Here is a 15,669-nt window from a genome sequence, read left to right as displayed (position 1 = left end):
ACCTATTTATATGATATTCTTACAATTCAAATGTAATTTCTTCTTTATAGTGTCAGTTTTAACATAACTTTGTTTTATAATGCAGTCTGTTTCGCCTACATGCTTTGTTTATATGTATTGTAATTGGGCTTTAACATATGAACGGCCATTACAAGTATTACAACTGGAGAAAAAAGAATACCACTAATGTATGAAAGGAACTGAAAGACACCTGGTTCTTGGTTCTGCCAGTTCTCATCAATATAACAGACATTGAGAACTGTGAATGTTATTTCCCGTACCATGGAAAGATTAACAGACAATCCTTTCCCCATGAAAATATAATGGACTGTGGCTTAAATGCTGATGTAGGTGGCGACACAATTGCGGGTTACCCACAATCCACTTAACTTCCTTTTCAGCCCAGCTTGATGAAAATTAAGGTTTATTAATCTTGGAAAATTTCCTTTCCTTTACATCCTTGGAAGGAGTCCTAAATTTAACAAAAGAGTTCATTGTGCATTGTGCCTTTTTATGCCCGTGTTTTTGCTTGGAGATAGGGATGTTCATTTTAATTAAAAGTAGACCTACATATGTGGAAAATATCAAAGATTCAAAATACTAAAAAATAAAATTAAACTACATACCATCTTTGCTGCCCTACATATCTTTTAAATTAAACAAAATTGTGTGTGTGTGTGTGTGCGCACGCGCGTGTGTTTGTGTGCCCTCGTGTGTGCATGTGTGGGTGCGTGCGTGTGAGTCTCCTCATTTAACAGATCTTTGTTACTTGAGGGTTACATCCTCTGCCCATTATAATATGTACATCATAACTTGTGATTGTTTTGGTGTGTTGTTACTGCCATATTAGTTTTTAGTCGACTTTACCTCTTGTGAGCAGATATTTAGATTTTGTCAAGCAGTTTTTTTTATGGGTGTGCCTAAATCATGTACTAACCCAGCTAGATACGGGCTGCTCTAGCCATTCAGCGAGATGTGAATCAACTGTGCTACCCAGGTGCTGGGTGACTTTCTTTGTGGTCAGATGAAGCGGGCGTCATTTTGAACAAATAATCGCACTATCTATCAGGGCATACCGTATCTCAGGTGTGACTGGAAGTTGTGAGAGGTAGTTAACTTAGAACAGAGAGCTGAGAACCAGTTTTTAAGAAGCGAAAGTCAAGGAGGTAGTATGACCGACACATCGATGCGGAGAGCCGGTGAGGAGACAGAGGGCTGCGGTGTGCCGCAGTGTACCGCGTGAACGTGACGGCGGACTACAACATGGACCTGGTGATCGCCCTGGAGATGTCGCGCCTGCAGATGATAGAGGACGAGATGAAGAAGAGGCAGAGGGCGGAGGAGGCGGGCAAGGAGCAGTCGTCTGCGGCGCCGGCCCCCGGCGTCGGAGGTACGCGGGCCTGCCGTAGGCCGTAAACTATTTATGGCACATTACATACAGTAGAGTCCCGCTAATCCGAACCCTGCTAATCCGAAAATCCGCCTAATCCGAACAGGGCTAGGACGAAAAAAGAAATATTTTTATAACAATTATGAACTTTGAAAAGCAAAGAAAAACGTTCTTTTCCAAGTAATGTCTTACGTTTATTAATATGTACATAAGAAAATTATGATTTATCTATTTCTCCTTCAACTAAAAAGAAAAAAAATATGATTACGTACATAGTACTTAAATATTTACGTATTTATACTATGCTAAATACGCTAAATAATAAAGGTGTGTTTTGTGTCTGATCTTTGATATTTGACACATCAGATGTTAAATAGCCCACGCCTCATAAAGACCATAAATGGCATTATATAAGAAAATTCCGCCTAATCCGAATTTTCGCTAATCCGAACAGGGTTCAGTCCCAATTAGTTCGGATTAGCGGGACTCTACTGTACTGCTTTTTATGAACATGTTTGGCTTGGAATGATTTGTCAACAGTCATATTAGAGTTTGTAGTGTTAGCATCGTTATGGTATTGTGGTCCTACGCTATTAACTCTGCGAGTAATATTTATTGTTAATTAATCGTTATTGTACAACACCAGTTGCCTGCAGTAAAGTTGGTGCTGCTCGTCTTGGCACGAAGTATAATAAAATACCTCTTACTTTGGGGAGTGATTTCAATGTGAATTTTGCATCTGATGATTTGATACCATTAATTAAATTTCTGTTTGAAAAATTTAATTTAAATATGAATAATGAACCTGAAATGGCGACAACATTATCTGGAACTACAATTGATGTTTCTTATTTTTTTACACAAAATTTTCAATGTATAATATCAACATTATTGTAAATATCGAGGTAATAAATTCAAAAAATTAATTGATATTTAAAGTGTTTCCACATTAAAGAAATAATTAGTTTTTTGTTTAAAAATGTAACACAGCAGCTAACTTGTACCTGGGGAGGGCTGATCGTGGCATACGTGGCCGTGTGACGTGTCGCAGTCTTGGACGACCAGCAGCTGAAGCTGGCCATCCAGCTGTCCCTCCAGGAGTCCACGAAGAGGGTCGCGCTCCTGCAGTCGTCCCTCGCCGCGGGCAGCCTCTCGGACCAGGAGCCCCCGGGGGACTCGGGCAGCTCCGCCTACCACCGCACCAGCGCCGACCTCACCGTCGACTACTTCCTCAAGAGCCTGGCGGGGCGGCAGCTGGGCGGGGGAGGGGTGAACGTGTTCTCGCCGGAGGAGGCGGGGCGCGCGGTGTGGGGCTGCGGCCTGAGCAAGACCCTCGCCGACAAGGAGCCCATCGGCTTCGAGGACGGCCGCTTCCAGATCGGAGACCTCCACGAGAATGGGCGCTTCAACGACCCGGGGGACTACGAGGAGGGGGACGCTCACCTGCTGCGACGCTCGCACTCGACGGGCGACCTGTGCACTCGGGGGCGGCAGGGGCGGGGCGAGGGGGCGGCCGGCGGCGACGAGTCGCGCTACCACCTGGACTCGGACCACAGCAGCCAGCACGAGGAGAAGCCGGAGGACGTGGTGAAGAGGCTGCTGGCGCTGCCCGCGTCCGGCCGGGGCATGACGGGCCGGCAGTTCATGCTGCTGCACCACAACAGCGGGGGCAGCAACAGCAACGCCGGCGGGGAGCTGTCCACCACCACCTCCGAGGACGGAGCCAGCCTCTACTTCGGGGGCCAGTCGTCCATCGAGGACACCACCACCACCTCCGACTCCCTGAACGCAGACCTCGAGGTGTGCGGTATCCTCGGCACCACCACGGAGGATGAAGAAGAAGGCAGATCGCTCGTGGACGACGACTTGATCGCCGCTCGTTCCGTGAAAACATTTCCGCCCGTTTTCCACAAAAGTGCTTTAGCGATCAACGACACGAAAAATTACAATTTCGGTCAGGGTAAGACGAAGCAGGCTCACAAAGATGGCCACGTACAAAATGATCAGGCTGCGAACGGTGCTAGCGTGGCAGTTTCGTCTCACGTGTCCGGCTCTGAGAAATCGACGTTCTCGAACTCCCTTCTGGAAGCCCATCGCAAGGCGTTCAAGGCGGCCGGCGGGAAGGCGCCGGGCTCGGGCGGGCTCAGGATCCGCATCTGCAAGTCCCCGAACTGCGGGTCGGGCGACGGCACCAAGCACCGCTGCCGCCGGCTGGAGACGGACAGCTCCAACGAGTACGAGTCGGAGACGGGCATCCCCAAGTCGCCCACGCTGTACATCAGCGGGGTGTCCATCAGCCGGACGCCCGAGCCTCGGTCACCGGCGGTGGTCGCGGGCCGGCAGTCCCGGTCCTCCAGCCTCACGGTGCCCCCGCCCGCCCCCTCGCCCCCCGGCACCCCGGCCGCCACCCCGCCGCCTCTCGCGTCCCGCCCCGCCTCCCCCGCCCCCGCCCCCGCCGCCACCAAGGCCAAGTCGGCCAGCGAGCCGGAGCGCGAGCGCGAGATGTTCCGCTTCCCCAAGTCGTCGACGGACGGGGCGCTGAGCTCGGTGCTTCACGTGCAGGAGAGCAACCTCAGCTCGGACGACTTCCACGAGGCCCTGTTCCTGCTGGAGCGCTCGCCCAAGGGCGGCTCGCGGCGTCGCAAGCGCTCCAAGAAGGAGCGCCACAAGGACAAGGAGAACAGCGGCGGCGGCAAGGAGGCCAGCTCCGCTCTGTGAGCGGACGTGTCCACAGCTTTTATACTCTGACCCAGGGGCTCGTGCACAAACAGAGCTTTCAAACAACATTTGTTTTTGATGTCGGTGTTGTAAGAATGAATTCCGAAGCAACTATGTAAGTTGTAGCTATATGTACTCAGTTTCTACAGTAGCAGAATGGTTTATTCCTGTATCGTAATGCTAAATGACTTTTTATTATTATCATTCATGTACTGCATTATCTGAGAATGCTTAAACATAAGGATAAAGAGGAAAGGTTTTTTTTTTTTTGGAACTGCAATAATTTTGAAGTGATTTTTTATTTTGTGGTGTCACCATTTATAATAGTTATAATAATGCAAATATTCACATAAACATAACTGTCATAATTGGATCTAAAACATAAAACAAAGGTAATGAATCAAAGGCATTTGGTGTTGAAACTGTCTGTCCGTGTTATCTTCGGTATATTGGCAAGGTGATTGTAAGTAACACGTGTGTGTAGTGTCTGTGTGTGTCATTGTCGTTCAAATTTGGCTGTCTTTGTCTTCCCCATTTGACATTACGTGCAACAAACATATTAATTTAGTTGTCTTGCGGTGACACCTTCACATACATGCCGGGAAGCTGTTGTATTCGAAAAGCCAAAGAATGATCTGTCACAGTGTTGTAGAGGTAAGTGACAGTTCTCAGTAGATTGTTGATGATGTTATGACTGTTGTCAGGTTTACTAAACATTGTCTCATTATTATATACAGTTTTTTTTTGTCATGGACCTTGAGGGATAATAGTTAGGAAGTCAGAAAAAAATCACGTGACCGAAGTTTCTAATTTTTTTTATCTTTCTTGGCCTCTTAAGGCCTCACTCGCCACATTGATTTTGTATTTCGTAATTTTTTTTTTTTTTTTTTTCCAGTCATTTGTTCTAAAATTTTAACTCTGTACCTCCGTCGCATTTGTTGTTCTGCTACAAATATTTTCAACAGATAGTCACTAATATAATGTAAAAGAAGTCATGCAAGTATTGAAAATCTTCACCAATTGCATGACTTTTAACAGCCTTTTGATTACTCTTAGAGAATATCTGTTGAAAATATTTGTGGCAAAACAACAAAAGCAAGGGCGGTATCAATTTGAAATTGTAAAAATAGCCCTCAGAAAAAAGGTAATGAGTAAAAAGACAAAAAAATAATCAGCATGGCGTGTGCAAGACAGTCTTAAGCTATGTTTTACAGGATTAATTTGTTTTGGCTTGAGATAAGCTTTTGTGAATAGGCTGCCTTAATTTAAGTTCAGGCATGAATTATTATTTTTTTATTAAAATTTTATGTCAAGCATGCAGCTAAAAGAGCATGTGAAGTTATCGGTGAACCTGTTCTAGTATGCTAGTAAGTTATTTTTTTCTCGTTATTTTAGTGTAAATAAATGTGATGCATGTGCTAGTGGTTGCTTTAATAATAGAAAGTGTTAATATTCATTGGTATTTGCAGGTTTAGTAAAACCTTCCTTATAAAGGATTAGGTTAACTGGTTACTTGCTGTCAAGTAAAGTCATGCGTTATTGAGCGTGTTCGTATCAACCTTACAGTTGGGTTACAATTTTTAAAAAAGGGTTTTTATCAAGTACCGTATTCACTCGCGTATAGGCCCCCTCCCCTTTTTTGGAGTCAAAATTTGGGGAAAATTTACGCGAGTAAATACGGTATTGGCCAGGCCGTATTTGTTTTTACCTTGTTGGCCAATATTTTATTAATATTTTTTGAGCAAAAACTGTGCACTGTAATCAGTTGGAGAAATTATTTTCTTTGCTTAGAGCCACGACGATGCAAACCGCCCTAAGCGAGGGTTTGAGTTTTCCATTATCTGAAATTAGAACAGCATCAACAATTTTTTTACAGTTTGCTACTTCTCTCAGTATGTATTACCAGTATTGAGCTACCTCTATCAAACACAGTGATTTATCACACCCAGTCACTTAACTAACCAGCAGTTTTGCTAACCAAAAGGGAAAACTTTTAGACGAGTATCATGTTAAGTAGCGCAAGTCTTGCTTGCTGGATTAAAGCAAGTAGTGAGTCATCTACTTAACCACATAGACAGTGTAGTTGTGTTAAGGAAATAGTAGCTGGTAAAATTACCCAGTGTAATTGAGGTTCAAGCTCGTAAGTTGGTTGGTTTTTTTATTTTTATTATTAATATTTCAGGTGTGGTGGGTTATGGAATCTGCCATGCAATTTTTTGCATCTTCCTATATTTTACTAGTCGTTTGATAAGACTGTCTCACTACAAATAGTAAAGTTCTGAATAGCTTTGCTTACATGTGAAATTCTAGTGCGAGCGGTGACCAATAGATAGGTAGTTTTAATAACGTAGTAATTCGTTTTTTAGAGTTGCATTTATTTGTAACTGGCAAATTGTTAGCAGAAGAATTGTTTTGCAGAAATGAAGTTTTTCAAAAATACATATTTTAGTAAGGGAATTATACATATGATAAGATGGTCAATTTTGTGTGAGAGTGTTTATTTCTATAATAAGGTAAGTTGTGGTTGATGAGTCTTCTGTTCGTAATGCTTCAATTCAAGTCTCGTAGAAACATAGAATCAAATTGATTTTTAAATAATCTTTTATTTTGTTAGAATTCTGGATAACTTAAAAGTTTCAAACTGAACCAAGGTGCAAATCTATTGTTGACTGATTATTTTTAAAATGTAATTTTAAGGTGTATATTCATGTTATTTCTTTGAGAAACGTTGCATGTAAAGGGAACAACAGGTGTTTAGGAACCTACGTAAAGTTTATAGTGAGTGAAATTTAAAATGTATATTAATTATTAGTGTGCTAAATATCATAAAATGTTTACCATTAATGGAATATTATATAAAATTTATATTGCATTTTAAAGTTGTAGCCTGTTAAAAGTTGTAAATATGAAATGTGTTCACTTTTAATCAGTTGTTGGTTGTAGTTTCCTTTTTTTTTTTTTTTTTTTTTTATCATTTCTTTTCTCTCTCTCTCTGCAATTTTCTTTCCTTTTAAACATAAATACTTATATATTTTAAACAGTTATTTCTTTGTATCAGTTTGGAAAAAAATGTCTTGGAATAAATTGGTACATTTGAAAGCCATGCTACAGTCACAATAACAAAGTAGTGTTAGTATAAGGTAGAACGTGTTCTTCTTCAAGGCACTTGCTACATCGTCATGACACTAGGGCTTCCTACTCACAGCAAGTACCTGTGCGAATCAACATTTCTAAATCTATTTTAGCCAGTGACACGCTACATTTGTTTACTGTGTTTGTCATTTGACGTCATCACCAAGTAAAAGCAAGCAATAACTGGACTGCGGTTAACATTAAATTTCGCTCTATAATGTGTTGTTTGGTGATAGTTTTATAGCAGGAAAAAAAAAATAACATCGATGTTAATAATAATTTTGGTGGTTATTTTGTAGTTCCGTTTTCCAGCATTATATAAACTAAATTGTTAATCTGGTTATCCTACAGGGAGACAGTCAAATACATGTTTTAAACACAGATTGTCTTTATTTTGCATTCATATCTGATTGGTCGTATAATGACTTCGTTATTGCAGTCGTCATTTGTTGATAGGTTATAATCTGTGCAGCAGTGCTATTGCGATTGTAGCACACTGCCATCTTGTTCTGTCCGTGGTTGCCGGCACATTTCACGCACACGCTGCCGAGTGAACTGAGAACATGTTTGTGTGAGTTGTTGGGAGTTTTTCTTTGGAACTAGCAAAGGCACAAATCACTTCCCTCCTGCTGCAGTCGCTGTGTGGTTTATTGTTTTCCGTTTGGAGGGTTTGTGTTGCGTTCATTTTGCGGTGGGGCGTCGGAGACCATCACATATATCATGTAATTACAAGAAACAGTGGATTATTCTTTTGACATTTCAAATTGATTTCTTTTTCTTGAAATAATTTAAAAATAAAGTTCCAAGTATCTTTTTCAATTGTAAAAAGATCAGAAAGTGAAAGTAGGAAGTATGTTGTATGTTGATATTTTTAAATGAATGCAGCTATGACAGTTCGAAATGTAAGTAAAAAGCGAGAGACAAAAACAATAGGCACATGCTTGCATTGTGTTCCTTGTGTGGCATGTGAACATGTGTGTCAGTATTCAGATATTTTTATTGCATGGTTAATGAATTGGCTCTTGAGATTAACAATACATTTCAGTGGCATCATATATTTTGGTTTGTTATGTCTATTTTTGCAATATATATTATTTTTTCAATAGAAAAAAAAGTACTGAAACTATCTATTCAAAGAATAGTCTTCCTTGTAAGGTTGTAGATGGCAGTATATAGTAACATGATTCTTCCCTGTCAGACACTTCAACAAAAAAAAAAAAACAAGAGTATGTTGCCTTCCGTTCTCTTCTGCACAGTTAAATTGTGCTGTGTCAAATGGGCATGACGTTTGTTCATTGATGCAGTCGCTAGGAGGCAGAGTGGAGGATTGTTAGGGATTTTCCAAAATGAGAGATTTGTGTAATTTGTTATAGCTATTTAGTTTTTGTATTAGCTTTTATTTCTTATTGGATTGTACACAAAACATGAAATTGAACTAAAATGTACTGCAGTAGACTTCCAGTGGTACAGCATCCAACGGTCCGGAATGCCTGATGGTCTGGCGTTAGCGAGGATTGTACGAACGCGAGAGATCAGACCGCGATGCGCGCCAGGTTCGGAGTTGGCCGGTTCCCCCGCACGGCCACTGACGTCACGCGTCGTCCTTTGACATGAGGCATGCCACGCGTGCCAGGCCGGATTACTACACTCCCTCCCCCCGCCCCGGGCTATCGTCACCCTTAGCGGCCTGGAGGCTGTCGCGAGGAGTGGCGTGAACAATCATCGCTGTTCTGGGTGTTTCGGGCGTTGGGTCGGCCCGGGATGACGCGACACGTCAAAACCACTCGTCCCTTCGAGAAGGACTCCACGGGTATATAAGCGACGACGGCGGACTCCGCGGGAGTTCCGAGGGTTCAGAGAATTCTAGATCAGAGGGGAGACTTCTCGGAGTGATAATGGCGATACCCGTGCGACTTACGTCACTTTTGACATAATTATTTCTGGTTAATATAGCTTTTAAAAAAGCAATCAAAAATGGGTTTTATAAATGAAGTTTTAATTGAACTATAGCTTAAATATTGTTCAACATATTCAATTTGGACACTAATTAACTCCTGGTAAAACTATCCATTAACAATTGGTCTTGTGCAATTGTTTCGAATCGCAGACTTAATCGCACTTTGACTGACGTGTGGCATGGCCTGTTAATGTGACGGTATTCAAATGAGAACAAGTACTGACGTATTGCTGTGAACCCAGCCAGAGTCTGTTCAGAAGTTACTGGAATGAAACTCAAAAACACAACCTAGTATTTATTAAGAAAACTCCTGACCTGTTTTACAAGTTTGTATTGTATATTGTGCTGTGCTTTTCATTTTAAGATGATATTTGTAATCAAAGGTAAGTAATACAATAATTTTATGCACGTTAATAAGATCTGAGCTGCTAATTGTCTTACATGACAGGTCGTCTAATGTGATGTATTTATGTCATAATAGTGTCTGTTATTTAATGGAGGACAGGAAAGTTTTTTTTATAATAAATGTACTAGCTTGAGCTGGTTTTGTATTCTTGTAAAATGGTCTCATTTTTGTGTTACTGTATTTAAAAGCAATGTATGTAAATTTTTTTTTGTTTGTCACTGCTGGTCCATAAGTTTTGAGACATGGGCCCTTCCTTTCATGTTTCTGCACAAGGGCCCACCCTGCAATATAACCTCCCACCATCTTCATCTTTTCTCCCTCTTCGTCACAGCTGTCCAGTCATAGACTCCTATCTGAGAGCAAGTAAGCTAAATATACAGTATGTCCATAAAAGAATGTCCCTGTTATAAATTTTTAATAGTATCAACTGTAAGCGTTGTAACGCACATGGCGACTACTGAGCGTAAAGCGTTTTGTGTTCTGCAATTTGCTAAGCGTGAATCTGTAATTTCAGTTCAACGTGCGTTTCATTGAAAGTTTCAATTGTGATCCCCCACATGTGGCAAAAACCATCCGCCGATGGTATAGTCAATTCCAGACAACAGGGCTCTCTTTCGCTGGCCTCCGCGTTCAACCGACATTAACGCTATGCAATTATTTTCCTTTGGGGCTTTATGAAAGATTGTATCTACGTTCCACCGTTACCTAATGTTTTGCCAGAGTTGAAACACAGAATTGAAAAGACTGTTGCTTCCATTACTCCGGTCATGTTAACCAAAGTGTGGGAAGAATTGGACTTTAGTTTGGATGTGTGCTGTGCACATGTTAAACATTTGTAATAAAACCTAGGTTAGTTTACTTTTGATTAGATATATGATTGGTTGTAAAGAGTTTGAAATAAACTGTTCTAATATACCATTGAAACTAGGACATTTTTTTATGGACATCCAGTATAGTTTTTCTTCATAGATTCTCAACTCACATTTTTCCTTCATAAACTGCCATCCAGATTCCTTAAACCACAGATTGTACCTCTCGTCTTATATGAAGCTGCAGATATACTATACAAATTTTTGATAATGAAAAACTGACTGTCTTGTATGCCTGAAACTACTGGGTATTTGTTACAAGCAAAGCAACCGGATGATCTCTTAATCTCGTAAGTTGCAAGAGTGTTTTGTTGGTGTATTGTATTTCAAGTTTGATTTGCCATTTCAGAAGTTGGCAGATGGTCTTTAATTGAAAGTGTAAAGTGACAAGTCTGATATTACAAATATTTGTTTAAATCCCTAATTTTTAAAAAATAATAATATTGTTTTGTACTAGTTCTGAAATTGGAGATAAGCTGGGAGCAAATTTATATATTTTTAGTATATCTTGTCTTTTAGCGTGTCTGTGCGCTAACAGACTGAATCGGGGGCCAGAACTTAATATCACGATATCAGTTACTGATGAATGATTCAGCATTAACTGTGGATTGACATTATGTAATGTGTCTGTTTTACGTCATTGTCGCATTAAGTTTTCCCCGAACTAGTTGAGATGTTTGAAGAAGTACTGCCATGTTCACCGTACTGTCGAAGCCAGCAAGGGCCTAACCACTTGCACAGCTGGCTGCAAACGGGCCAACTTGCAAAATGCACAAATTAAAATGGTATGTACAATATTCTAAAGTTTTGAATTTGAGATTTTTACATCAGACATATTTTAAACTACCATAGTAAGCTTGATGGACAAAAGTACTGTTTTTGTCGTCGTTTGTGTATCGCTCTTCTTCCAAACTTTTATTCCAACCAAAAAAAAAAACTAGATTGTGTTTTGAGACATATTGGTGTTGTGACTCAAAGTAAGGATAGAAAAAAAAAAGTGGATATGAGTGTTAGATGTTGAAATGTTTAGAATCAAAGTAGAGATCTCGTAGTTTAAGTGTTGGTTGTACAAATACTTTACTGAGAATGCTTTTATATGTCCTTGTAACAGAACAAGTAGTTCTATGTGACACTTTTCAAGTAAAGTTAATAATTTTTTTTAACTGAATGTCTTCTACAGTGACTGTCTCAAGTTGTGGTTGCCATCAATATTTGTATGGTGGACTATGACAGTAGGCAGCGAAACATATGGCTGAGACATTTCAACCAACATGGTACCAGAAACAACAGAAGAATCATTGTTACCATTTATTTTATTATTTTTTCATTAAAAGATTTTTGTTTGGCTATATTTACAGTGCCTATTAAAGTTCTCCAACTGTTGGTGGGCATGCCCCAAATATAATAAATAAATTAATAAATGTCTGGGAACTGGCAAATATAAAAGTACTGCTAACCATCCGCTAACCACCAATAAAGAGTTTGGAATTTAAAAGTACATACAGATATGTAGATGTATAAATGTGTGTGTGTGTGTGGACACACGTACACCTACGGTAAGCAGGAATATCTGGTATTTGCAGTAAATTGTGATCTGCGATCGTATCATTGAACTGTTGTCATATAGTGATAAAGCATTGAAGTACTACAATGTTTCATGTAATAAACTCATGCGTGAAATTAAAATAATTATTTTATGGAAGTGAAAATTTTGAGTCGCTCTCTAATTTTAGTTTGTACCTCACATCGTACAAAGTTAAAGCAGTTGCTGTGTTGCTGGATGGTACGTCCATTGTGATGTGCGGAGATCCGCACTTCAGTCACCGTCTTTCTTGTATTTCATTCTTCCCAATTTTTTTTCTTCAATAATTTTAATATTTAACTCTTTTTCTTGCATTTTATTAACACATTAATTCTGTGATAGGCCCTCCTGTTTACGAAATAAAGATTTAGGGCTTTTTCTAACAAGTGTTTTACGAAGCACTTTTGATCATGTGATTTTTGCAATTCTTAATAATAATAATAATAATGTCTCTAACTCTCACCACTTGGAATGCAGAATTATTTTGAAACTTTTGAATTCCACACTCTTTCACTTAACTGTTTTAAAAGTTTAATAGTGCATATATAACATGTGTCATAATTATTGATAAAACATTTCACGGAGGCTGATTTTTTCATAGGTTGACAATAGCGAGGGTACATCGTAAAAGCAAACACATTCACAAATCTTATAAATTCAATCATCATAGAATTTGGTTACGGGCTGAATGTTTTATGCCTCTGTATTGGCAACATAATTCGTGTTGATAACACATTATTTTTTTTTAAAGAAAATTGTGTACCATTGTGGTGGTTATGTCTACAGCCAACACACATTAACTGTTACGATGTGTTAAACCTTGTTATGGATGCTGACAACGTAGAGGTCAGAAAGGCTGTGTTGGGATGTGTGCTACGGGGACTGTGATGTTGTCTGCTGTCGGCTCCGCTTTGCGGCGTCGGCAATCTTTAAGGTTATGCCTTATGCCTTCACATAATGAGGACCCTGGCTGCTGTCCGGAAAAAAATAATTGTTTCAGCATTTATCAACTTAGTGAACAGTATGCACGAGCCATAAGCAAGCGAAACCAGTTGCAAAATCGGAAGTGTGATTGGACGCTTCAGAAGCGTGATGTATTTATCATCTTAAGAGTGATGTATTTAAGAATCTTGAGCTCATGGCACTGTTACATAATACAGGCCGTCCACACACATCTGTATTAAAATTTCTCTTACATTTCCCTGACAAAAATTAATTACCCTAACTACTTTTTTTTTTTTTTAGTGAAACTTATGTGGGCGCGATGAGAGTAAAATTTCAAGGCTTTATTTTAACGCAACTTTTTCGTGAAACATTGTTGTGTAAACGTTTCTGATGCGAAAAGGACAGAGAATAGGTTCTTGGCCAGAGAGATATAAAGAGAGCACTTTGCTTTATATGTTGCTGGGCTCGTTTTCATTCTCCTCTTTGTGCAATGATTCGTCCCACACCAAAAAAAAAAAAAAATAGTACTGAGAGGATAGATGAACGAAAGAATAAGACAAAGGGACCAGTGCCCTCATTCTGGGTTTTATGTAGATAGGTTATAGAGTCTGTGCAATTTTCATTCGAGTGAAATACAGTAAAACCCAGAGAAGAGACGTAGAGGGATTAGTTTTCCAAGTTTTGCTTCAAAGTCACACTGGGTGAAGGCTGGGGATTCCTTCCTAAATGTTCAAACTTGTACAGATAGTACCTGTCAAAAGTTGAGGTCCATGACAAAATTGTGCAGAATGTTCCTCTACATAAAAATTTATTGTAATTTTTTTCAATACATTCTTTCTGCCTTTTTTTTCTTCATCAAAACAATTTTATATAGATTAAAATTATTGAAATTTATTTATTAGCTTACAACTTACAAATTATGAAATTTTACTGGTGTGAAAAAAAAAAAGTAGAATTTTGGTGAATGTTATGTGGAACAATATTAAGACACAATTTTTCTTGTATCTTAATGTTATATATATTTTTTATTTAAATTACCTTTAGATATGTGCTTAATAAAAACTAAAAGAAGGGGGAGGGGGGGTAATGCATACTTTTTTTTTTTAAATTCTGCAATAAATGTTTTAAGAAAATTTGTATGAAATTATAAAATAACACTTTGTGTACTACTATTATAACTTTTGTTGTGAGGCTATAAGTTATTATTATTGTATTTCCAGCTCAAGAGAGCACATTCTTGCTTAATTAGTTTGTATAAAAGATACATATTTTACAGTCTGGGTGGATTTAAGGCTGAATCTTCTTTAAAAGTCTATCTCATAATTATTTTAAAAAAAGCTGTTTGCAATTTACACACTCAAAGGTACATAATAAGAGGCATATAAAAATATATATATATAACATTAAGATACTAGAAAAAATGTGTGTAATAATATGTTTTTACATGACAAGATGCACCAAAATTCTACTTTTAAACCTGTAAAATTTCATAATTTTTAAGATAATAAAGTGATACCTGTAATTAAAATATATAAATTTTTTTTTATGAAATTAAAATGGTGAAAAATTGTTTTGCTAAAGATTGCACCAAATGTCTGTCTGATACATAGGAACATTTTGTATGAATTTCGTAATGGTCCTAAACTTTTGACGGGTACTGTACAGTGTTGTCCGTCTCTGACGATGTTGATGGAAATGTAAAATAAAAAAAATACTAATTATGATGATGAAGCCCGAGGGATGCGAGGTGTTTGAACAGAGATGCGACATGGGTCAGAGCACTAGGCCCACCCGGGGACTCTGGTTCAGTTGCCGGCGGGCGGAGTGTCTGCGAGCAGGAATCGGGGCAGACGCTACGGGTACACCACAGCCTGCTTATCACTCGCCTTCGTCCCTAGTGGCCCCAGCCCCGATTCCGTTGTTCATTCTTCTTGCCAACTGACGAGCGCTTGCAGCTCCGCGAAGTCGCCACGTTTTTGTGGTTGTCGTCGCCCGTTTTGTCTGCGCGCTGCCACCAGGAAAGTCTTCAAATGCTTGCTCACTCAACACTTAAGTAAAAAAAAAAAAAATTACTGATTGTACGAGTGAGTTCTCGCACACCCGCAAGTTTGTGACACAGGTTCAGCTGCATGCTTTGCAAATGCGTACGTAACGCAGTACGTAGTTGTGAGGTTCAGCTACCTTACGATGTTTGCGGCACAGTACTCGATACTGTTCCGCTTTCCCCATCGCAGTCCTCGTAGCACGATACATCCGGATGACTGTTAAAATATCTTAGTTGCGTATGTTAGTATACCTTTTGTGTATTTTTAAAGTGGACCGAAAATATGAATTAATAAAAATTTTGAAAAATGTAATCAGTTTAATTATTAATTTAGAATAGCCATCTTCCTGCGTTTCCTTTTTGTTTATTTTTAAAAAGTGAAACTTTTTTGCTGATGAGGGGGCTACAATTTTTGAGCGTTACGAAAATTCCGATTGTATGAGGGGAATACTTAAGTAAGTGGTGGGGGAACTCGTAGAGCACGAGTGTGTGTCGGCGGCGACGCCACTCCAACGCACGCACTAGCAGTCGAATGGGAAGACTACAAAGGAAGGGGGGATAGGTACGTAGTGGAGCATGCTGTATGCTAGTTGTAACAGCCATGAGGGGAGAAGTAGAAATGACGC

General features: G+C 39.5%; 1 protein-coding gene across 3 annotated transcripts in view; it reads left to right on the top strand.

Annotated features, from left to right (window-relative positions):
* The window catches only part of LOC134539440 (uncharacterized), a 48,813-nt gene extending 33,457 nt beyond the window's left edge, over window positions 1–15,356 (top strand). For all 3 annotated transcript variants that reach the window (XM_063381478.1, XM_063381479.1, XM_063381481.1), the window contains 2 exons: window positions 1,232–1,390; window positions 2,442–15,356. In XM_063381478.1, coding sequence (XP_063237548.1) covers window positions 1,232–1,390; window positions 2,442–4,108 — 1,826 coding nt within the window. In that variant the 3' untranslated portion in view covers window positions 4,109–15,356. The remainder of the gene's footprint in view (window positions 1–1,231; window positions 1,391–2,441) is intronic.
* The last annotated feature ends 313 nt before the right edge of the window (window positions 15,357–15,669 follow it).

This window comes from Bacillus rossius, chromosome 15 (assembly GCF_032445375.1).
Source record: "Bacillus rossius redtenbacheri isolate Brsri chromosome 15, Brsri_v3, whole genome shotgun sequence".
NCBI lineage: Eukaryota > Metazoa > Arthropoda > Insecta > Phasmatodea > Bacillidae > Bacillus > Bacillus rossius.
Note: the sequence above shows the minus strand (reverse complement) of the source record. Positions and strands in the feature narration are given on the sequence as shown.